This window comes from Podarcis liolepis, assembly GCF_965112155.1.
Source record: "Podarcis liolepis genome assembly, chromosome: 11".
In the NCBI taxonomy this organism is placed as follows: domain Eukaryota; kingdom Metazoa; phylum Chordata; class Lepidosauria; order Squamata; family Lacertidae; genus Podarcis; species Podarcis liolepis.
The window spans coordinates 48,584,470-48,607,382 of record NC_139565.1 but is presented as its reverse complement, the minus strand read 5'-3'; the positions used below and the strand labels follow the sequence as shown (position 1 = coordinate 48,607,382).

The following is a 22,913-nucleotide window of genomic DNA, read 5'->3' as shown; positions in this document are numbered from 1 at the left end:
TGTGTATATAGTTTAGTAAAATAACCCTTCTAAGGGAGCTGAAAAGCAAGATACTGTCAACGTGTCTCTTGAAGTTATGGTAGAGAGCTCACCCTCCGTGTCCCGTCCCGTCCCCCCATTTCCAGAGGGGTGGCCATGTTAGTCTGTTCCAGGGGGTAAAGCAGCAATTATTATAGCATAAGCTATCATGGTTGAGATGGCCAACATGGTGCTCTCCAGATATTATTAAAGCCAACTTTAATCTGCCTAGATATTGTGGCCAATGGTCAGGGATGATGGGATATGTAATCCAAAAACATCAGTAGAGCACCACATTGACTACCCTTGGATTAGAGTCTGCTTCAGTAAATGCATGAACTAGTATCTTAAGTTGTTAGCTATGTAGATGTGTGTATGGATGCAGAAAGAAAGAAAAAATCGGTAAATTCAGAGGGGAAAGGAAATAATCAATATTTTTCATTCATTTCTACTGACTTCACTGCTTGCATTTTCCTCCACCATACGCATGTGCATATATGCCTGCCAGCTTAGGACAACACTTTATACATTTGATGAAGTAGGCTTTTTACTTTATCTCATGTTCACCCCCTGAAATGTGGTCTTGGATTGTAAAGTCATTTGCTTTCTTATGCTTGTTGAAATAAAAAACTGTATTCGTTTTGAATCTTCATCAGTTTAGATGTAGGAAACAGTAACTTCATATTCACCATCTAGTATGTCTGAGTACATGTAGTTCATCCTTCAAAAGGAGTTACAATTAAAATAGATTGTTAGACAATCATACGTCAGAGGCATCACTTGGGTTTTAGAGACCAAAGCATAGAACTATTTAGCTGTTGCCTGTATTTTGTGTGTGTGTGTGTGTGTGCTAGTGATTCTAACAGGAAGAGAATCAGGCACATGATTTCAATATCTAGTTGCAGGACCACATTTTTAATAGCCTGAGGGTCAAGAACACATGAGGCAGAAATTCTGTGACTAGATCTCCAAATTTTTCTTTGCAGACTTATTCAAAGATCTATGTTTCTGTCGAGGTTTGTGTTAATTTGATTAAGGAGGGAACAATGGGGAGTGAAGGGTTAAATCCTCCATTCCCAATTTTTCTATAATCTGTGTTACCTACCTGCACACCACAAAGTTGCTATCACTCCCACTGGAGGAGGCTACAAGTTAGCCATGGATTGCTGTAAACCATCATGATGATTTGCGTATAGAGAGACCCTCTAAAACTTTATCAGCCCCAGCTTGTATATATTTACTCGGATGGAAGTTATCTCTGGTTCAGTGGGACTCATTTCCACATAGGTGTGTCTAGAATTGCAATCTTAATTGGTACCCCACTTTTTTCTTTTACTGCAGCACTGGATGGAAAATGTGCAGGGTTTTATTTTGTGATTTGTCTTGTTACAGAAAATGATTGAGGAGTGGTACCCACCTGAAGATATCAGAGCAAATAAACCTCCACCGGGTAACCCAATACTGGGCTATATCATTCATAGACTGTTGGGACTCTTCTATCCTCCGGAGCCGGAACCACCTCCACCTGTATTGTCCCCATTTCCTATCAAGGGGTGCATTTTGGGAAAGCACTTCAGTGGGAAAAGCACCTGCTTAAAGTTCTTGGAAGAAGGTAGGGCTGTTGCTTCCTCCACATCCTTCTTCCTACTTACTGGCTTGATTCATTTTTGTGTTCATGCTTTCTTTGTGGCCAACTGAACTCCCAGCAAAAATTAATGAGATACAGTAAAACATAATTTGACTTGGTAAGCACAGTCCAAGGAAAGTTAACTGCACTTAAAGGTAAAGGGACCCCTGACCATTAGGTCCAGTCGTGGCCGACTCTGGGGTTGCGGCGCTCATCTCACTTTATTGGCTGAGGGAGCCGGCGTACAGCTTCCGGGTCATGTGGCCAGCATGACTAAGCTGCTTCTGGTGAACCAGAGCAGCGCATGGAAACGCTGTTTACCTTCCCGCTGGAGCGGTACCTATTTATCTACTTGCACTTTGACGTGCTTTCGAACTGCTAGGTTGGCAGGAGCAGAGACCAAGCAACGGGAGCTCACCCCGTCGCGGGGATTCGAACCGCTGACCTTCTGATCGGCAAGTCCTAGGCTCTGTGGTTTAACCCATAGCACCACCTGCGTCCCTTTAGGAGCCACTAAAAAGAGCAGAATTAAGTCATTGATGAGACAAATGAAACTACTATTACTCCCAAATCCAGTTTGCATATGAAAGGGCTGGGCTGTTTTGCTCCTCCCTGCTCACTTTGGGGAGAAGCAAGCCATAATCTTGTTGATTTAAAGCAGAGTCCTGTGCCCAGCGGAAGGATGAGGAGTACGTGCTGCATACTCTATATTGCTTTATTTATAGTTCAAAGCTGGTATATTACAGAAAGACATCTTGCCTCTGCCGGAGCAGAAAAATGCATCCTCTCTCCTCAACAGCTCGGAGAGAATCACACAGAGAAAAACAGGAAACCAGTGTACGTCACATCCAGCCTCCCTTTCCCGTGAGAAACTCCAACAGTACAGACTGTGGAATGTAAACACCTGTCTCGTGACAAGCCCTTTCGCTGCACAGTGAAGGAAAGCAGAAACCAACATCCTCCCCCTTTCTGTGAACATCACTGGGCAGCGTGTTCGTACAATATCAGTACAAACCCAACTTCTGCACATAGGTACAGTGTTGATCCCTTGATATAATCTTGGATAATATATCAGCAGGAATTTCATTACCTGGCATATAGGACACCGTTACGAGTCCCTTCTGAATACATTCCCTAGCATGCTGCAACTTTAATTGCAAGTGTTTCGTGCTTTGCTTACAACCTTCAGATTTCAGCAAAGCCAAACATGCTTTGTTGTCCTGGTAAACCTGGATTGGACATTTGACAGGAATTTTCATATCTTTGCACAATTGTACTAACCATTCACAATCCTTAAGTGAATAAGACAGTGCGTTCAGTTCAGCTTCACAAGTACTTAAGCTAACTGTTGTTTGCTTCTTGCATGACCAATCAAACAGACCCTGATTGTACATGTAGCAAACTCCAGACGTACTTTTCCTGTCTGTAGTGTCACTTCCAAAACTTGCATCTGCAAATATTTCAAGACCACCAGACTTCTGATTGTTAAGTTTCAGTCTGTAATGCATAGTGCCTTTCAAATACCGCGCTATGCGTTTCAGAGCTTTCCAATCCTTGACACTAGGATTGTTGACTTGTCTGCTTAGCAAATTACAGCTAACAGCAATGTCTGGTCTTGAACATCTGGCAATGAAGTTTAGCTTGCCTAGCACACTTCTGTACAGTGTAGTGTCAGAAAATGCTTCTTCAGTGTCATCTACCTGATAACCTGTTGTCATCGGTGTGTCTACAGTGTTAGCATCCATCAGGTTTAGTTTGCTTAACACATCAGCAATTTTCCGTGACTGGTGTACTAGAATGTTACCATCTTGATCTTTCTCTATTTCCAGAGATAGGTAGTTGTTTACCTCACCAAGATCTTTCATGTCAAAGTGCTCTTTTAGTTGAGCTAGGGCGTTATTGTACATTGCGACATCTTTCCAAAAGAATAATAAATCATCAACATAAAACAAACAGTACAATTTCTTTTGCCCCTCCTCTTTGACAAATACACATGGATCAGCTTTCCCTTGCTGAAAACCTAGAGAAAACAATACTTCAGTGAGTTTTGTGTGCCAACACCGTGCACTTTGTTTGAGACCATAAAGGGATTTCTTCAGAGCACAAACAAATCCCTGTTTTACCTGTACGCCATCAGGTGGAAGCATATAAAGTGATTCATCCAGAGATCCGTACAGAAAAGCTGTATTAATATCATGGTGACTTATGTGTAGATTTTCCTCTGCAGCTAGCTTGAGCATAAGCCTAATGCTCTCATATCTCACTGTGGGTGAGTAGGTCTCGTGATAGTCTTCACCTGGTACCTGTGCAAAACCTCTGGCTACCAATCTGGCTTTGTGTCTGACTATCTTGCCATTTTGATCTGTCTTCGCTTTGAAGACCCATTTGCTTCCAAGCAGTTTCATTCCTGGAACTACTGGAACTAGTTCCCATGTTTTGTTCCTTTCTAAGGAATCAAGCTCAGCCTTCATGGCATTTAACCATGGCTCAGCTTCCTTTGAATCCAAACCCTGGATTTCTTGGAAACTTGAAGGTTCAAATACCTTCTTGGAGCTTTTAACAGCTGTTACTGCTATCGTAGCAAATTCATCAGCAAATCTCTTTGGAGGTTTGCCTTTTGTGGCTCTTTGTGACCTACGAATTAGCCTTAAGTCTTCAACACTCTCCTCTTCCTTCTTAGGAGAAAAGCGACCTATTGTGAACAATGGTTCCTCCAATTCTTGATCAGAGCTTTCAGAGGGTCGCATAGAGGCTTTCGCACTCTTGAAATCCTCTGAATCACCCGATTCAGTTTCAGATTCAGACTCAGAACCTTCATCAGTGGGTTGTTGTGGTTGCTTTTGACTATCCTCAGTCTCATCACCGTCATCAGGATAACATTGGAAAATTCCCACATTCTCCCCCCACTTTGCATTGTACTCAACACTTCTCGTGAGCTTAATTGTCTTAGAGTCAGTCATCATTATTCTGTAAGACCCTTTCTGATAACCTAGAAAGATACCATGCAATCCACGCTTGTCTAACTTGGAGTTTTGTGGTGAGTGAACCCACATGTCAGAACCAAAAATCTTCATGTGTTTGATGTATGGCTTCTTGCCAAACATCTTCTCATAGGGGGTACAACCAATCGCTGAAGATAACCTGCGATTGTAACTGTAAACAAAACACGAGAGAGCTTCGGCCCAATAACTCTCTGGAAGATTGGCATCATGCAGCAAGGTTTTTAACCCTTGAAGCAATGTCTGATTTGCCCGTTCCGCAAGTCCATTCTGCCATGGCGAGCGAGGACTAGACAAATCGTGTTGAATTCCTTTCTCAGTCAGAAAAGCTTCAAACTGCTGAGAAGTGAATTCTCCCCCGCGATCACTGAAAAGAGTCTTTATCTTCTTACCATGCACATTTTCCAACCAAGCACAGAATTCCTTGAACCTAGGAAAAGCCTCTGATTTCTGCTTGAGATTATACACAAAAATATATCTAGAAAATGCATCAATGAGAACCATGAAGTACCTATTGCCACCCAAAGAGGGGGCTAGTGGTCCAACCAAATCTGCATGAACAACCTGGTATGGTTCTGTAGCTTGCCTACTAGACACCTTACCTTTCGCAGCCATTTTCACCTTGTTTGCTGCGCATGCTTTGCACTTCATGTGGTACCTGCAGGGTTTAATAGTCATACCTTCAACCAAGGCAGGCATTTTAGATACTGCCTCAAAATGCAAATGACCAAATTTTCGGTGAAAATCATGAATACATTCTGCATGCAAACTTTTGTTAGAACCTGCAATGCAACAAGTGTCATCCTGCACAACATCATCATAATACAAAACAAACAAACGATCAACATATTCAGCATGCAATACATAATCATTTTTCTTTGTGATGATGCACTTCTTGTTCTTGAAGGACACGTCAATGTTCCGCTCATTCAGCTGTCCAACGCTGAGGAGATTATGTTTGGCGTCTGGCACGTAAAGCACATTCTGTATCGATAAGTCCAAACTGTGAAGAACAACAGTTCCGTAGCCTTTACTGGGAATAGTGTGGTCATCCGCCTGGTGAATCGCACCTTCCTGCGGTGTAAAAGACACAAACAGTCTCTTATCGTTGCACATATGGTGGGTTGCTGCTGAATCAACAACGAAGAAAGATCTAGACGTCTTCTGGACCTCTGCAACCTTTGGAGTGAAGCGTGAAACCATAGCCTTGTGCTGCGTTGTCCTAGACACCGGACCTTTGCCTTTGCCTCGGCCTTTTCCACGCGATGAGCTTTCGCTGCGCTGCTCTGTCTTGGCCCTGGGATATCTGCATTCCCTCTTCATATGGCCTAGACGTCCACACGAGTAGCATTTCACTGCCTTCAAAGCTTTGGCGCCATCTGGTGGTTCCACTGCACTATGGGATGACGTCTGTGAAGACTCCCCCTTGCCCATGCAGCTAGCACCCCGGCGATCTGCTTCATTCAATATCACGGCAGTTACATAGTCCACTGTCAGCTGAGCGGTTGGCTGCACAGCAATCTGGGTTGCAACAGACTCCCAACCTGAACCCAAAGATTGTAGTATCATGAAAGAATACACAGCCTCTGGAAAGTTGAGTCCTCTCTGTTGCAGCTCATGTCTCAGATTTTGCATCTCCATCAGATGTAAACGCACATCTCCACCTTCAGCAAGAGCCATATTATGCAGCTTGTTAAAGTAAAACATAGTAGATCCAGCTTCTGTCCTTAAGTGAGCCTCTCTCAAAGCGTGCCAAATTTCTCTGGCTGAGGTCTTATCACGCAATAGACAGAGCTCTTCTGGGGATACTATCAATGTAAGAGTTCCCCTTGCTTTGGAATCTTTAGCTTCCCATGCATCTGTAACTGGAACTGGGGGGGTGTCTGTAATCACCTCAAACAATCCCTCTTTCCGCAGAATTGCCTCTGCATACAAAACCCAGTCGTGGTAGTTTTTCTTGTTGAGCTTAGGAATCCCACAAGCATCCTGAAGGGCCATCATGACTCTGGCATTAGCCTTCAGCATCATATATGCTGCTTTAAATCTTGCTGCGTCACTGCTGCAGCTGCTTTATTCCAAAAGCGCACTTGAAAGTTACTTTCGATTTCCCCAGCATAGTGACTTGTGCTTGGGAGCCTTTTGCCTTTTCCCGGCAAAACGGCTTTAAAAGTTCAAAGTCCAGCCATAAAGCAATTAACTAGAAGCTGGCAGGCTGCCCGGAGCAGTAGCACATACCTCATCAATCACTTTTACGCGCAGAGCAGATTCCGATCTGATCTGTCCCTCTGCTTTCCGATCCTTTGCCGGCACTCCGATTCGACTTCTGGAGCCCATAACCACATGTTGATTTAAAGCAGAGTCCTGTGCCCAGCGGAAGGATGAGGAGTACGTGCTGCATACTCTATATTGCTTTATTTATAGTTCAAAGCTGGTATATTACAGAAAGACATCTTGCCTCTGCCGGAGCAGAAAAATGCATCCTCTCTCCTCAACAGCTCGGAGAGAATCACACAGAGAAAAACAGGAAACCAGTGTACGTCACATCCAGCCTCCCTTTCCCGTGAGAAACTCCAACAGTACAGACTGTGGAATGTAAACACCTGTCTCGTGACAAGCCCTTTCGCTGCACAGTGAAGGAAAGCAGAAACCAACAAATCTGTGGCTTAGCATGATGTCCAAACCAGGGCTCATGGTTGGTTTTGTTCTAATGAAGCATAATCAGTAAGTCAAAAACACATCTTGACTGTATACCATAGTTCCTTTGGAGCAAAGCAAACAATTATTCCTAGTTTGGGGTTTGTTTTCACTTGGGATATGGGAGAAATGATATTCAGTTTGCATTTAGAGGCAAACCTACGCAATTTGTACTTTCTGAAACAATGTGCATATTGAAACACAGCCGTCCTTTGAAATTTGCACTTCTCCAGATTTTGCTTGGCTTCGCCAGCCAAGAAATGAATATATACGTACAAGATTTAGTGAAACTAACATACAAAAATGCATTTGATTAGGAGGCACTGCTTCGCAAAAATGTGTATAGTAGGCAAAAGCTCATACAAAAAATGGGTGTATTAAGAGAAATTCACAGTAAAATAGTGGTGAATTTTCATGAGGACTTCAGCAAAAAAGAAAATCACACACTAATGTTGAGAACTGAATTTAAGATGGGGGAAATAGGAAATGGGAAGAAACCAAAGCTGCCAGATTTGTCTCTCCCTAGTTTCCACCCAGCATGAGCCAGGAGGAGCAGGGCAGCTCAGAGTGGAAGTAATTTGTTCATGCATGGTAAGCCACGATTTGTGACTTATTATCATGACATGCAGATGTGCTTCGAATTTCCTAATAGTGCATTATCCCAACAGTCGCTTATGAACTGAAGATCTATGTTCTGGGTCTCCACAGTTGCCTTATACTGAAGCAGACCTCTGGTTTATCTTTTTATTGTTTCATCTGTACTGGCAGTAGCTCTCTAAGGCAGGGGTTTTGTATTTCCCCAGCACCCTGACATTAAAATGGCAAGAGAGGCCAAGGTTTATATCTGAGACCTTGATCATTCAAAGCATGTGCTCTACAACTCCCCATGGTATGTTTATAGGTTCAGGTCCATCAATGAAGAATAACTTAGAACACAGTGGTCAAGAATGTCTTCATCAGGAGCAAGTGAGGATTCCTTAAGAGAATCTCTGTGCTGCTTTTGATAAAACCACACAGAATTCATGTGATACTGTTGAATAGTATGGATGTAAGAAAGCAGCAGTTTCTATTCTGGCCTGTATTCATCACAACCTGCACTGTTTCCATTCTTTCCACCAAATGCTATGTTATCTGTCTTGTTGTCCGCTATCTAAAATGAGTCACCTAACTTATGTAACTATTTATGTAGCTTACATTCATTTCAGTATAAAGGAAATGTCAAAACTGTGTTTAAAAGGGTTCATTGATTGCATATCCTTCGATGAAAAATCCTGATTGTATTTGCTTGACTGATTTCCATACCTGACCACAGACTGCTTCCTTCTCTGTCTGCATCAGAATTCTCTGGCGTCCTTATTCACTAGTATTCTCTTCTGGTGTTCTAAAATCTAAGCCTATATCAGCTGCGTTCTCTCTGTGTCAGTTTGCAATATCCAGGTGATGTCAATTGATAAATTGATCACAGAGGCAATCCGGGCCGCCAATGAGAATGAGCCAGGAAATGATTTTAGTCCTCTTCAAGCCGAATCGGAAGTGCCTACTAGGAATCAGATTGAAGTAAGTCTTTATTTGTTGTGGAGCAATAAACTGCTGCCTAATTGAATTAGTGCTTCTTCCAAAAGGGTGTTTGCTATATCAGTCTGTAGTGGCACCATTCAATTCTCAGGAGGAGGTGGGAAGTTAGCATATGGCTCTCTAAGGCAGAGATAAGGAATTTCTGACCCTTCAGATGTTTTTGCACTCCTACTCCCATCAGCCTTAGCCAGTATCACCAATGGTCAGGGATGATGGGATATATAGCAGGGCACATGGGTTCAGGTGACTTTAATGCATGGTGGCAGTATTTATTATTTATTTGCTTCTTAAATTTATTACTCCCCCTCATAAACTAATTTTTCTGGGTGGTTCACTGAGCAATAAAAATATAAAAACCCACCCACACCAATACTATACAATCAAATGCAACAACAGAATTCAGTAAAACAAAATAGCTATAATCAGACACAGAATAAATTTAATGGCAACTGCTATTAAGTAGCTTAATCATGCAGAGAAGCAAACAACTTCCTGGAATTAAAGCACATTTCTAACAACCATACAGATCTTTGGTCCCTTCTTGTTCACATATGTCACTAAACCAAGGGATGTTGTAGAAAAGGATCCAGTAGTTCTGTCTGACCAGCAACCTCTGCACTATGACTAATGGTCAGCTTCCATCTATATAATGGGAGCATGATAGGCGGGAACTGCCTGGTTTCTCTGGGGATATAGAGAGGGATTCTCATTCACTTGCTTCTGCAAAATTATTTGTAATCCCTTTCCTTCTGAGGCTAAATGGCCTTTTGCAATAGAAATGTATCACGTGGTCCTGTTTTGAATCCTCCGTACAATAATTCTGTATGTAGTTCTCAACGCAAGAAAGTTATTCATAGAATCATATGATTGTAGAACTGGAATAGACCCCAATTGTCATCCAGTCCAACCCTCTGCAATGCAGGAATTGCTGCTTAAGAATCTCTGGCGGATGAGCATCTAAATGGCCAAGTCCACCACCTTCTGAAGTAGTCCGTTCCACCGTCGAACAGCTCTTACCACCCGAGAGCTGGAAATGTAGAAATAAAGGGCAGAAACTCCAACAGAAAAGGACAACCAAAACTAAGATGGAGTTTGCAGTACCTTCAATATGCAGCAAAGCTGAAGATTATCAGACAAGCAAAACAGGACACGGTGGAGATTTATAGAATTAAAAACAGCACCTAGAGACATTTGTCTCCTTATGCCGGGACTGATGGTCACCCTGTGAAACTGATAAATAGAAGCTTCAGGATATCCAAAATGAAGTGGTTTTTCACACAACACATAATGTATGGAATGGAACAGAACAGTGCTTGTTGCTGGTCACCAATTTAGGATGGAAGCCTAACTCCACTTAGGTGGGAGTGAGCCCCGTTTGGTTTCAACAGGACTGATACTTCTGAGCACATATAGTTAGGATTGTGCTGCTTTGTAACGGAATGAGGCAAATTCTTGGAAGTCAGTTCTATAGGCAGCTCTTAGTCATGGCAATTATGCCCAGAGACAACATGTTTGATGCTCAGGACAAAGAACAGGGGAGGTCTGCTTCCTTTGTCCCCTGCTTGTGAGCTTCGTCTCTCTGGCCAGTGTGGGAAGCCAATTGCTGCACAAGATGGAATTTTGATCTGATCTGGCAGGTCTCTTGTTGTGTTTGTGGAATCAGTGGTGTTGTCGGGGCAGGGCTTTGGGACAGAGGCCACATTTTTTGGTAAGTGAAATAATGTATGCAGTAATCTAAAGAGTGGCTCCACGTAAGTTCTTGAAGTCTAGTGCTTTCAGTTATCTATTTGTGCCTCCTGTTTAGAGCAGCCTTTCTCAGCATTGGGTCCCCAGATGTTGTTGGACTACAACTCCCATCATCCCTGACTGCTGGCCCTTCTCACTAGGGATGATGGGAGTTCTAGTTCAACAACATCTGGGGACCTACAGTTGAGAAAGTCTGGTTTAGAGAATAAAATTTATTTATTTATTCCTTTTAATCACCCCCCCCCAAAAAAATACCTACTCCTGTGTCACAATAAGAAAATAAAAAGCTAATGGAGAGTTTGCTTGTTTTATCAAAAAGGTCATGAAGGCAGCTTCCAGGGCTTCAATAACATTAGCATATGACTTACTACAGGATGTGAAAGTCGATGAGACACCTGAGGTCAATGAAGGTAAAGGTAAAAATAAAAATCTCCATTAAGATTTAAATATTGTTAAATCTCACTGAAAGTCAGATGGCAAAAAAACACACAAGCTTGCCTTATATTTTGCTCTGTACTTAAGATTACAGTGCTTTGCAAGGTTTCATATTTTTGTCTTATTTCTGGTTTGTTGATCACAAAAAAATAATGTCCTTGCCTTTCGAACTGTTTCCTTGCCTCTAGCAGTTGCTGCAACTCCTGACAAGAGATTTTGGAACAATTCCTGTTCCTTTTAGAGTTCTGCCTTTGCAACAGCCCTTTTGGTGCCGAGCTGTTGCATGTATTATTATTATTATTATTATTATTATTATTGGCATGCATTTTTACAACTTATATATGCATCATACAGTACTATTATCCAGCATCCCCGGACTTCCCAATCCATTTCTCCATGACATTCTAGGTAGTCTTTTTATTAAATTTATTTACAACATAAACACATAACAAAGAACAATTAACTGTAGTAAATAATCAATGCCAGTTTACAGTGGAAATAACATGCAACATGGGTGGGGAAAAAACTACCTAGAATGCCACCATTCTGAGTGGACAAAAGACTACCTAGAATGGTAGCGAGATGACTCCGTTTAGGTCTCCCATTTTTATATCTTTTTCATCACTATAATTTAATAATTTATCTTCCAATTTTTGATAGAAGTCTGCCTTTTTATCATTTGGTGCATATATTCCCACCATCAATATCTTTTCTTGTTGATTATATACCACTGTTAATTATTTCTGACGGCTTCCCGGTAAGAATTCTAGTAATGTGGTTTGAAAGGTGCTGAGAAAAGCTCTCAGTTTGAGAGTTATAGCATCAGCTCTTCAAGGAACTGCAAATCCCAGGCTCCCTGGGAAGAGACAATAACTGTCAACTGACTGAGCCTGCAGTGTGGCAGACAGGCACCCCCCAGGGCCCACTACCCTTTCTCTAGCATCTGGGGCACAGGGCAGAACGAAGAAAAAGAGTAGAACTGGGAACTCCCTAGAGTACATCTGAGTGGGCATAGTTTATGATGAATTACAGGTGCCAGACCCATTGCAATGGGCATGCTGACACGGGTTGTTTGTCAGTACATGGCAAAAAGGGAACAGCAAAACGTACAAGCAGGGCGAAAAATAGCAGCTATGTGGCTTAGATTCCCTGCTTTTCTTCTGAGTTTGTGGAGCTGTCCAGCAGCATGGCAAAACAGCAGGGAGCTGTCCAGCCATTAACTGGAACTGCTAGGCAGCAAGTCGCCGTTTTTGTAGCTTACCTGGCTATGTTTGTGGATCTTCCTTCTGCGACCCATAGATGCAATGTCCCATGCTGCCAGACTTACATTGTACCTTCGGGTTTGGGCTTCAACTGGCAGTGATTGTGGAGGGTCTTGAGCAGGAATGTGTGAGCTTTCCTGATGCAACTGGGCACCCAGTTCTTCAGGCTTCCAAAGTGGGTTATCTTCCAGTGTGGTTGTCGCAGGACCAACCAAAACATTCTGCTGCCCAAGGGAAGGAAAGAGGCTGTACCAATGATGCAGTAACTCAGTAATGCAGTACCCCAGGCGTAAAAGTAAAACGAAAGAAAGATTGTAAAATAGTTAGGGTAGCTTATAATGAGTCATCACATAAGGACAGACTTGTGAGGTGAAGAGGAAAAGTGTACCATTTACACCAGCAGCCATATTACAAAACACCTCGCTCAGGACAATGGAGTAGGTTGGAGAGGATTCTCACTCCAGAACATCACACTTCCACAAAAAGCAAAATATTTGTGGGGCTCGGAATTTTAGCTGCTTTATTCAAATGATTTATTAATTTCCTTTTTACCAAAGTATCAAAGATGATTATGAGGGACTCCCCCAAACTGCAAATAGGCGTCAATTCCACATTAATTGCTGGAAGATAAGGTCATGCAGAAGAAGGCTTTGGTTTTATAGCATACTTTGGAGAAATGGATTGATTTTGTTGGCAAAATTATTGAAAGGACCTTTTCTCATGGCTATTGTAAGGATCTAGCACAGTGAATGCTTGTTTGATCGACTATTGCTAATACTATAAATGTCATCTAAAAATTGTACTCATTTTGCTGTTCCTAGAACCTGTGGAACAATCAGCTTCCGTTCAAATGATTGAACAAGAGAAGATGAGTGATGTTGAGGATGACCTATCCAAAGTATGCACTTGATTTTTTTTAATTAAAAAATTCCTTTCTATATAGATAACAAGGTTGAGCCTGACAAATCCATGACTTTATATTTTTGCTGGCTCACTTCTGTGTTACATTTGTGCTGCTGGAATTTGTTGAATGATCGGGTGTTGTTTATTTACAGTATTCATTTGAATCTGGAGTGGGGCTTTTTTGGAGTAGTATGTTTGTTTTATGCTGTGTTTTATTACAGCATTAACTACTTCAATCTTGTTGGAGAAATGGGGAGCAAAGAAATTGCCTGTGGTGTACACACAATTTGTTTTGGCTCATTTATTTGTCCCCCTGCAGGTTTTTGAGGTACTACAAATCCCTGCAAATTCTGTTTACTCAGTCGTGGGATTGAGTGTGAACACCTCAGGAGGCAATACCTCTGCAAAAAGCACTCTCTAATAAAACTACTGTATTTTTTGCTCTATAAGACTCACTTTTTCTCTCCTAAAAAGTAAGGGGAAATGTGTGTGCGTCTTATGGAGTGAATGCAGGCTGCACAGCTATCCCAGAAGCCAAACAGGCAGAGGGATTGCTGCTTTCACTGTGCAGTGATCCCTCTTGCTGTTCTGGCTTCTGAGATTCAGAATATTTTTTTTCTTGTTTTCCTCCTCCAAAAACTAGGTGCGTCTTGTGGTGTGGTGCGTCTTATAGAGCGTATAATACGGTAGTTTTTTTAGTCTTGACAAGTGTTTCATTTACAAAACAAAAGCCACCCAACAATTTACCACTACCCTTCTTTGTTTTGCTGACTATGCTGGGGACTGTAGCTCAGCAATAGGTAAAGGTAAAGGTACCCCTGCCCGTATGGGCCAGTCTTGACAGACTCAAGGGTTGTGCGCTCATCTCACTCTATAGGCCGGGAGCCAGCGCTGACCGCAGACACTTCCGGCTCACGTGGCCAGCGTGAGGAAGCTGCTCTGGCGAGCCAGCGCAGCACACGGAACACCGTTTACCTTCCCACTGGTAAGCGGTCCCTATTTATCTACTTGCACCCGGGGGTGCTTTCGAACTGCTAGGTTGGCAGGCGCTGGGACCGAACGACGGGAGCGCACCCCACCACGGGGATTCGAACCGCCGACCATGCAATCGGCAAGTCCTAGGCGCTGAGGTTTTACCCACAGCGCCACCCGCGTCCCCCTAGCTCAGCAATAGTGCACATAAATTTGTTTTCAGAAGCCTTTTCTAAAGTGCCCTGCATTTTGAAAGGGGCTTTACCTGTCCCACACATATATGACATCAGGTGCAGGATAGGAGGGTGTGGCCTGGAAGAAATGGCCTCATAGGCCAAATGGGGATGCCCACAGGTTCGCTACCTCTGTGCCAAGTTCTCACGTTGCATCCCTGGTAGAGCAAATTAACCCAGAATCTTTCCCAGAGTTTTCTGAATATCTGAACTCACCCGTATCTCATCCTTTAATTGTCCATTTCTCCAGGTCAGGGCTGGGCAACTTTTTTGGCTCATGGGCAAGATCTTTATCTGGTCCCACCCCCTTGGGTTAGCATGACTACCCACCTGTCAATCACATGGTGTCATTCTGTGACATGTGCTTGGCAGATGGGTTGCCCCACCCACTTACATTTCAAAATCCCTCATGCACTGTTTTCCTGCTCAAATATGAAAAACAATTATATTTTGCTATTGCAAGCCATTTCAGCCTAAGTAGCACTTTTGATCCCAGCCTTAATCATATGTTTCCATTGACAGTTTCATTGACACTAATGGGAGCTTCTCCCCAGGTAAATAGTGGGCATGGGGAGATTTGAACTGCAGTGAGGGGCAAAAGGTAGAAGCCTGTCTACCCTCCTCCTCAGCCAGGGTTCCAGTGCAGGCCATTAGTAAAAGAAAAGTCCTGCACTCGGGCAAAGCATGTGATTGACCTCACATGTAGCTTGGCCCTTGGTTTTCATATAATTTTTGTTTTCAGGTGAGCTGGAGATGGTCATTGAATGGGTGCCAGAAGTTGAGCTAGGGGTAGGAACCAAACCAGGGGGTGCTGAGCTAATTGTTCGGGACCAGGAAACAAGCAGAGAGCAATGAAAGACCTATCATTTCCTAGGCAAAGTTCCAGCCTTAACATGAAGTCTTTATAGCCTTTCTTGTGGAGAATAGTCAGTGGCTGGCCTGGGAGAACATGGAGTTATACCAGGGGTAGGCAGCCTAAGGCCTGGGGGCCAGATGCAGCCCAATCACCTTCTCAATCCAGCCCACGGACAGTCCGGGAATCAGCGTGTTTTTACATGAGTGGAATGTGTGCTTTTATTTAAAATGCATCTCTGGGTTATTTGTGGGCCATAGGAATTCATTCATTTTTCCCCCTTCAAAATATAGTCCGGCCCCCCACAAGGTCTGAGGGACAGTGGACCAGCCCCCTGCTGAAAAAGGTTGCTGACCCCTGATTTATACAGTCAGTGGGGACATTTTTTCCGACTGGGAATAGAAAAAGCAGGGCAGGAACAATTCTGACTAGGAATCAAAACTGAGTCAAAGGGTCTAAGCTCCTCCCCATGCCATTTTTCTGCTTTGGCTCCCCCACCTCACAAGCTATTTTCAAAAGGAAAACCAGTCATGCAAGTGCAAACCATAGGAATAGATATAGTTTGGCCTTAAGTTGTTTAGAAATAACCTCAGTGACATCAGGCTGGTCTTGCTCTCTTGCTCTCTATTGAAGTGTCTTGCTCTCTATTGACGTTAGAGAACTTCAGTTACAAATAGGTGTGTTTCTATTCCTCTAATCAAATTAATGTACAATTGCCAAGGTTTCCTCTCCTTGTTTAAATTTCTCCCATAAAATTCCACAGCTTTCGATTCGCGCTCAGCTTGGTGCAGCAGCAGAGAGCTTATTAAAGAAAGGAAAAAGCATTCCAGATGAATTGCTAGTTGGCATCATGGTGGAGGCTATTAGGTATGGAATAGATGACTCTGCATGACTCTGTTTAAATGTGGTTAAATGTGTCTGTTGTTAGGGTCAGGCTTTGCCATCATTACGATGAAGAGTAAATTGCTCTGGTAATAACCACTCATTAAAATAATTGAGCCTATTTCTAGAGGGAGATGCTATTCATCACCCCAGGAAGAGCAACCTTATTTGCCATGCACATATAGATCAGAAAGCATTACAGTTAATGCTCACTGAAAAGCTTTCATCTTTCCTCATACCCCTTAAAAGAAAAGGTAGGAGCATGTATCCATGCAAAATTCTACATGATTTTAAGCAGACCTGAAATACTTGGTGTAAATACCAGGGAAGGGTCCATTGTATTAAAATCCATGCAGTTTATAATTTTTTCTTGATTTTCTCTTGGGGTTTCTCTTGTCTATTTAGACAGGGGGAGTTTTCTGTGAAGAGGCGTCAGGGCATTGCAGACACCACAACCAGTTATTTTTGGAGAAGCTAGATTTATTAGATTTTTATTCCTATGTTATTCTTATTTTCTGATAGGCAAAAGCTGTAGTTGAGCCTATCTTGTGGAGTCTTTTTAGCACGGAGATGCACAATTTGTGACCCACAAAGACAAATGCAATCCTTCAGCCCAATATTGCGGCCTTCTAGGTGCCTGACAACACCCCTAGGTGCTTGCCATCCCTAGTAAGCAACCAGAGCAAAAGGTTTACTGAGTACCTAGTGGAATCCGTTCAGCTTTGCAGATCGCAAGTTGTACAGGTACAAGACCTTTAAATACCCCTTTCAGTTTCTTGTACCTGTACAATGAAGCCAATGTGCTTTAGATATGTTCAGTGGTTAACTATTAGTGCTCTTGGAAAAGCTGTCATGGAATCATAGAGTTTGAAAGAACCATGCTAGCCGGAGTATGTAATGGGTTAAAAAGGCATTCTGAAAAGCAGTCATGGGAGGTTGCTAGTGGGTGTTGGTGGTAAGAGGCTGCTTAACCACCACCCCTGCCTCCAGCTTCTAGTCTACCTGCAAGGTGCACAATGTCCATATGGGGATGGTCTATTTGTAACCCTAGTAACACCCCTTTTCAGGAAACAGGGTATAGCGTAGCCGTACTTCATTTGGGTTTAATGGTCATATTTCTAAGGAATACGAAGTATAAAATGTTATAGCCAATGGACTACAGTAAAAATAGCCTTTGCCACCTTCTCATGTTCAATTCTCTCACTTGGTGTGAGACACAAGAATATGTTTTCATCATCTTGTGAATGTAACTGAAGTGTATAGTTGATTGTACTCTTCAGTTATCTTGTCCTGGTGAAGAAACACCTGCTGACCATGCTGTGCATGGGGAGCACAAGCCATGGGCAGGCACCCTCGTTTGGGCTAGTTGGGCCAAGAATCGGACCTGAAAGAAGGCAGTTTTCTATGCACGAGATTGCAGAATCAGTTTAATCTCCTCTGCCTTTGTATGTATACCAGCCATTCAAAAGACTTTGCTAGATTAGATTTCTTCTAATCTATTAGACTCCCAGAAAGAGAAATTTGGACTAGCACTACAAATGTGGCAATGCTGAGTCGACAAAGAAGTTGATTTGGGTGTGTGGCATCTGTGTTCATGGAATGAAATTCAGTTCAGGAGACCACCCAGCAGAAAACAGTAGTCTTTCCATGTGGTTTGTTTTTAGCCTTGGCTCAGCTGAAATGTTCTTTCTCCTGCCCCACCTTTTCTTTTCAGACATCTTTATTTCAGTCTATATTCTTCTAGAACTCTTTTGAAATATTTAAATCTGCCTCTTTTAGGATCTAATAGAGTTTGAAAGAACCATGCTAGCCGGAGTATGTAATGGCAGAGGAAAATTATTTGAGTGCTGGAACAATGGTTAAAATCTTCCGAATGTGCTTAAGGTTGGTTCTGCTTTTCCTTTAGCCGACTGCCACCAGAAAGCGGCTGGATCTTGGATGGATTTCCGATGACACTGAACCAGGCCAAACTGCTTGAAAAGGCACTGACAAGGCGAGATCCTGACCAGACAGAAGCAATGGCTAAAAACTTTAAACCTGTGTTGGTTCCAGATCCATCAGCTCTAAAAGAGCCAGCTGTGCACCCACCTGCTCTTGACTTTGCTATGTTGCTTGACGTTTCAGACGACACTGTGCTGAACCGGGTGGCATTGGTCAAGCGTAAGTTTAAAGTTCAATGCATGCGATTAAGGCACAAACCCGTACTGACAGATTCACATAACTGTGCTAATTGCTACTATTGCACAATGGCCTATTGCCTGTGGATTTGTGGTTACGGCTTTGTCTGTAGGTTTGTGGCTGAAGACAGGAGATGGCACACCCATGGCATTAGATATTCATATGGATCAACCAAGACCCTCACCAATTTTCAAGCCATCTGTGGGCACTGGCGGAGGAAGGGGGGTGCGGTAAGTGCAGCCCGCATCAGGTGTCACCCAGGGGGTGTGTGACATCACTGTATCACCCCCCTGGAATGCTTGCCTCAGGCAGCACCCCCCCTGGGATGCTAGCCCCGCCCCCGGGTGCACAACTAGCTCCTCCTCTATCTGTGGGGTGTGCACGGGAAGTTTGTGAACCACTGGAACAGACAGCAAATGCACTCCAAAAATCTTACCTCCCAGTGGGACCTGTAACAAATGTTGCAGTATATCCTCACATCTCAAAAAGAGTGTCCTGTTCATTGTGCCAGCCAGCCAGCCAGCCAGCCAGCCAGCCATGCATTCTTTCAATACACTCAATTTTACCCCACCTAGGCTCTCCCCCGCATTACACAGCTGGAACATAATCCAGGGGACAGCAAGGTTTACCTTGCCTGGGCCAGATCGGTTCTGCGGAGATCCTTCGCGCCCACGATTTTCGGCGTCTACGCAGATGCGATTTCCGGCGCCGTGGAAGCAAGTCCCTGCACCGGTTTAGCACAGTGTGCCGGGACTTGCTGAGCGGGCAGCTAAGTTCTGGGGCAGCTTGTGGGCCGGTTAAATGGCCTCTGTGGGCTGACCCCTGACATAATCCATTCTAAGAGTCACATCTGTTGCACCCACTTTTGTCTCTGGCCTCACCCACCACTGCTTGTGGGATGTTGCTTACAAGGGAATGTTGCCCTTGAGGTGCATAAGGTTCCTCATTCCTGCCTTAGGCTTTCTTTCTTTCTTTCTCTCTCTCTCTCTCTCTCTCTCTCTCTCTCTCTCTGCTCTTTTGTAAACACTGGGGTGGGTGGGTGTCGCCCCCCCCCCCGCGCAGCATGCCAATACCTTGCTCATCAACGTTCCTCAGTGGGCTAGTTTTGTCTGAAAAAGTTTCCCCACTCTTGCCTTAAACCATGTACTATCGAAGCATTCTCCCTGGAAATTTCCTTCCCAAAATTGTTATTTTTTTATATATTTTGCTGAACAGCCGACTCCCATCAGGGCAGGCTAGGAGAAGGTGATCAAGTTTCAGAAGTTCAATTCCATGACGCAGGAAAAGATGATTCTGTGAGGAGCCAGATGCAGCACAGGTGAGTCAGTTACAGTCAATATGAGAGTCCTGTCAGATTTAGACTAAAGGTCCATTTAGTGTAACGTCCTGTTCTCACAGCTGCCAACTAGAGACCTGTGGGAAGCCTGAAGGCAGGACCTAAGTGCTGTAGGATCTCCCCAGTTATGAGTCTCCTCAACTGGTATACTGAGGCATATTTCCTTAGACTCTAGTGGTGGAGCATAGCCCTATCCTCCACAAATTTATACAGTCTTTGAAAGCCACCTAAGATAATGGCCATCACCATGGGAGTGGATCCTATAGTTCAGAGGTAGTCAACATGGTGCCCTTCATATGTTGTTGGACCACAGCTCCCATCAATGCTAGTCAGCTCTTGTCCTTATGGCCAGTAGCCACAAATTATGGGAATTCTAGTCTGAAAACTTCTATAAGGCACCACAGTGACTATCCCTGCCATTATTTAACTGTGCTGTGTTGAAGTAGTACTTACGTTTGCCTGTCCCAAATTGTCCAATATTCAGCTTCACTGCATGGTCCTAGGTTCTACTTTCTCCACGGCATACGTAATCCACCCTCGCCACCTGGCCCTTCTCCCAAACTTGCCCGGCTGCTTAAATTGTGTGTTATTTTGGCTTGACACTTTGCCTCCTCTCTTGCCCATGGAACAAAATGAGTAAACAGCCCCTGTGTGGTATAGTGAGCAAAGTATCAGACTAGGACTAGAGAGAACCAGCTTGAAGTCCACTCTCAGCCAGGAGTGCTCTGATGGTGTTTCCTGCTTGGCAGGGGGTTGGACTCGATGACCCTTGTGGTCTCTTCCAACTCTATGATTCTATGATTCTATGATTCTAAGCTCCCAGACTTTAGGCAGAGAAATTGTACTTGGCCCAACTTCCTGGATGAACATCAGAATCCACAGAACTAGTAGATAAATGCCAAATGAGGAATCTGATAATATGCCATTCCCCCCAGTGTTTTAGGGACATTCTGCTGGAACTATCAATAGGCATTAAGTCATTATTATTATTATTTTTATTTTGGGATTTTGAAAGCTTCTCTAATACCTGATTTGTGTGTGATTCTGATTTCACAGAATTATAGGTTTCCTGGAGACATGGCCCAAGCTAGAAAACTGGTATTCTGAGCAGCAAAATATATTGATAAAGGTCAATGCAGAGACAGAGGAGAATCTTATGTGTCAAAGGGTAAAAGAAATTATAACGGAAGAAATAGTTAAAATCCAAAATAAAAGTAAGTAATGCTATTCCCATGCTTATATGAATGTTTACAAATACAAATATGTACATATTTAAAGGGCTTTCAATAATCTGACTGAATTTTTTCATGTAATGGGATAAAGAAATAGTCCACAGTGTGGCAATGAATACCCTTCCCTCATATCTTTACTTCCCCAGACCTTTGGGCTGTAACTAGCTGGGGGCAAAGAAGAAATTCAAATCAGTTTTCATTTAAAGGCAAGCCCACCTAATTTGCTGTTTCTGAAACAATAAATGAACTGAAACACAGCCATTTTTCTCTGAATTTTGCACCACAGTTTGCCAAGCAATATACACAAAAATGCATATACTAGGATGGAGTGCACATAAAATAGTGAAAAGGAAACAAGGATGAATTATGCTAGGAGAGATTGCTTTGCCAAAATTAAGCAAAATTGCATACAAAAATGTGTACATTAGGAGAAATTCACTTACAGAATTTCATGAGGACTTTAAAAAAAATGCAAATTGATGCAGAAATTTGGAGAATTTAACTTAAGATTAGAAGAATGAGAAGTTAAGAAGAACTGAAAGTGAAAGATTCATCCATCCCTATAAATAGTTCATAATTTGATTTATGCAAGGTGTACCAAGATGATTGATTGATTGATTGATTGATTGATTAAAAAGGGTTAAATACACAATACCCATGCAGCAGGGAAAATCAGCTGGCTATTCACACACCATTTCCCCCTCACCAAAGGCATGAATAAACAAGGGTGCTTTTAAATGTTGGTGGAAGGATGTCAGTGCTGCAGACAAGCACAACTCAATCAAGAGGGAGTTCCATGAAGCCACCACAAAGAAGGCCACGTCTTCTGTTACCACTGCAAATGGAGCAATGTTCCCCATCCCCCGTATTTTAAAACTCAAGCCATCGGGTATTAGGGGAGGGGCTCTTGCAGGTAACTGTACCTCAAGCCACTCAGGGCTTTTAGTATTAACCCCCAAAACCTGAATTGCCAGAGATCCCACAATGCATGCGGATTCAGTGTGACGCAATCCCACTCTGTTACCCTGCTTAATGAATGGGCGGCTGCATTCCAGACCATCTTCAAGGGCAGCCCTGTGGTGGAGTGCATTGCAGTAATCCAGCAGTGAGCAAATCCTTGGAGTTTATGCATTGTATCCATTGTCTGGGACATCCTGGGGAGTAACTTTCTCAAGTTGCGCACCAGCAATGTGGCAGAGAGATAACGATGTACGGGTTTGTTGTTGATTTGTATGTGTTTTGCTGCTGAAGGAAAAGAAGAGGAAAAGAGAGAAGCTGAAAGACTGCAAGCACTAGAAGCTGCCAAGCCTTTGCCACAAGAAGAGGTTCCGGCAGTCACAGTAGAAAAGGTGGAGGAACCTGCCCCTGCTCCCTCTCCAGAAGTGCTGGAGCCGCCACCTGCGGCACCTAAAGGTTGGTGGTGAATCATATAAATACACTGTAAATCAATCGTGAATTCAGGAACCGTAAAATGAGCTGAGAACTCTTTTTTTAAAAAAAAAAAGTGACAAACTGCAACTTCTTTCTTTATTTGCACACATGCAAAAGAAATTCTGCTGGTCTTTTCTGCAAATTCCTCAGCTATTTAGCCTACAGAATAACTTCCTTTCAGTTTGAATTTCACTCCAGGGGCAACATAGGGGTGTGGAAACCCTTTCTGAGGTATTCCACCCCTCGTTTTGAAACTATTTGCCTCTGAAATTCTGCCTGCTGCTGAAGTTGAAGCTCATCTGGGAGCTCCTTCCTAAGCAAAAGACTGTGAAGGATTTCAGGGCGGATGAAAGTTTAGTGAGCTCTACTTGAACTGATGTAATATTTTACCTCTACTGACCTTATAGATCATGTGACTGGTCTGTTAATATATTCTTGTAAGTGCAACAAACAGGCTCTAAATGTCACAGATATAACAAGCACAGGTGCAAAATCTTAAGTCATGCTTGGAGTAGAAATCAATGAATTTGGGGGAGA

General features: G+C 43.1%; 1 protein-coding gene across 4 annotated transcripts in view; it reads left to right on the top strand.

The window, feature by feature from the left end:
• SPEF2 (sperm flagellar 2) overlaps nucleotides 1-22,913 on the top strand; it is a 100,110-nt gene that overhangs the window by 25,195 nt on the left and 52,002 nt on the right. For 3 of the 4 annotated variants that reach the window (XM_083465656.1, XM_083465655.1, XM_083465653.1), the window contains exons 11-19: nucleotides 1,411-1,630; nucleotides 8,762-8,895; nucleotides 10,979-11,075; nucleotides 13,178-13,254; nucleotides 16,081-16,184; nucleotides 18,106-18,359; nucleotides 19,593-19,695; nucleotides 20,770-20,927; nucleotides 22,197-22,358. In XM_083465656.1, the coding sequence (XP_083321782.1) occupies nucleotides 1,411-1,630; nucleotides 8,762-8,895; nucleotides 10,979-11,075; nucleotides 13,178-13,254; nucleotides 16,081-16,184; nucleotides 18,106-18,359; nucleotides 19,593-19,695; nucleotides 20,770-20,927; nucleotides 22,197-22,358 (1,309 nt within the window). The remainder of the gene's footprint in view (nucleotides 1-1,410; nucleotides 1,631-8,761; nucleotides 8,896-10,978; nucleotides 11,076-13,177; nucleotides 13,255-16,080; nucleotides 16,185-18,105; nucleotides 18,360-19,592; nucleotides 19,696-20,769; nucleotides 20,928-22,196; nucleotides 22,359-22,913) is intronic. The other variant, XM_083465654.1, reaches the window with a different exon arrangement.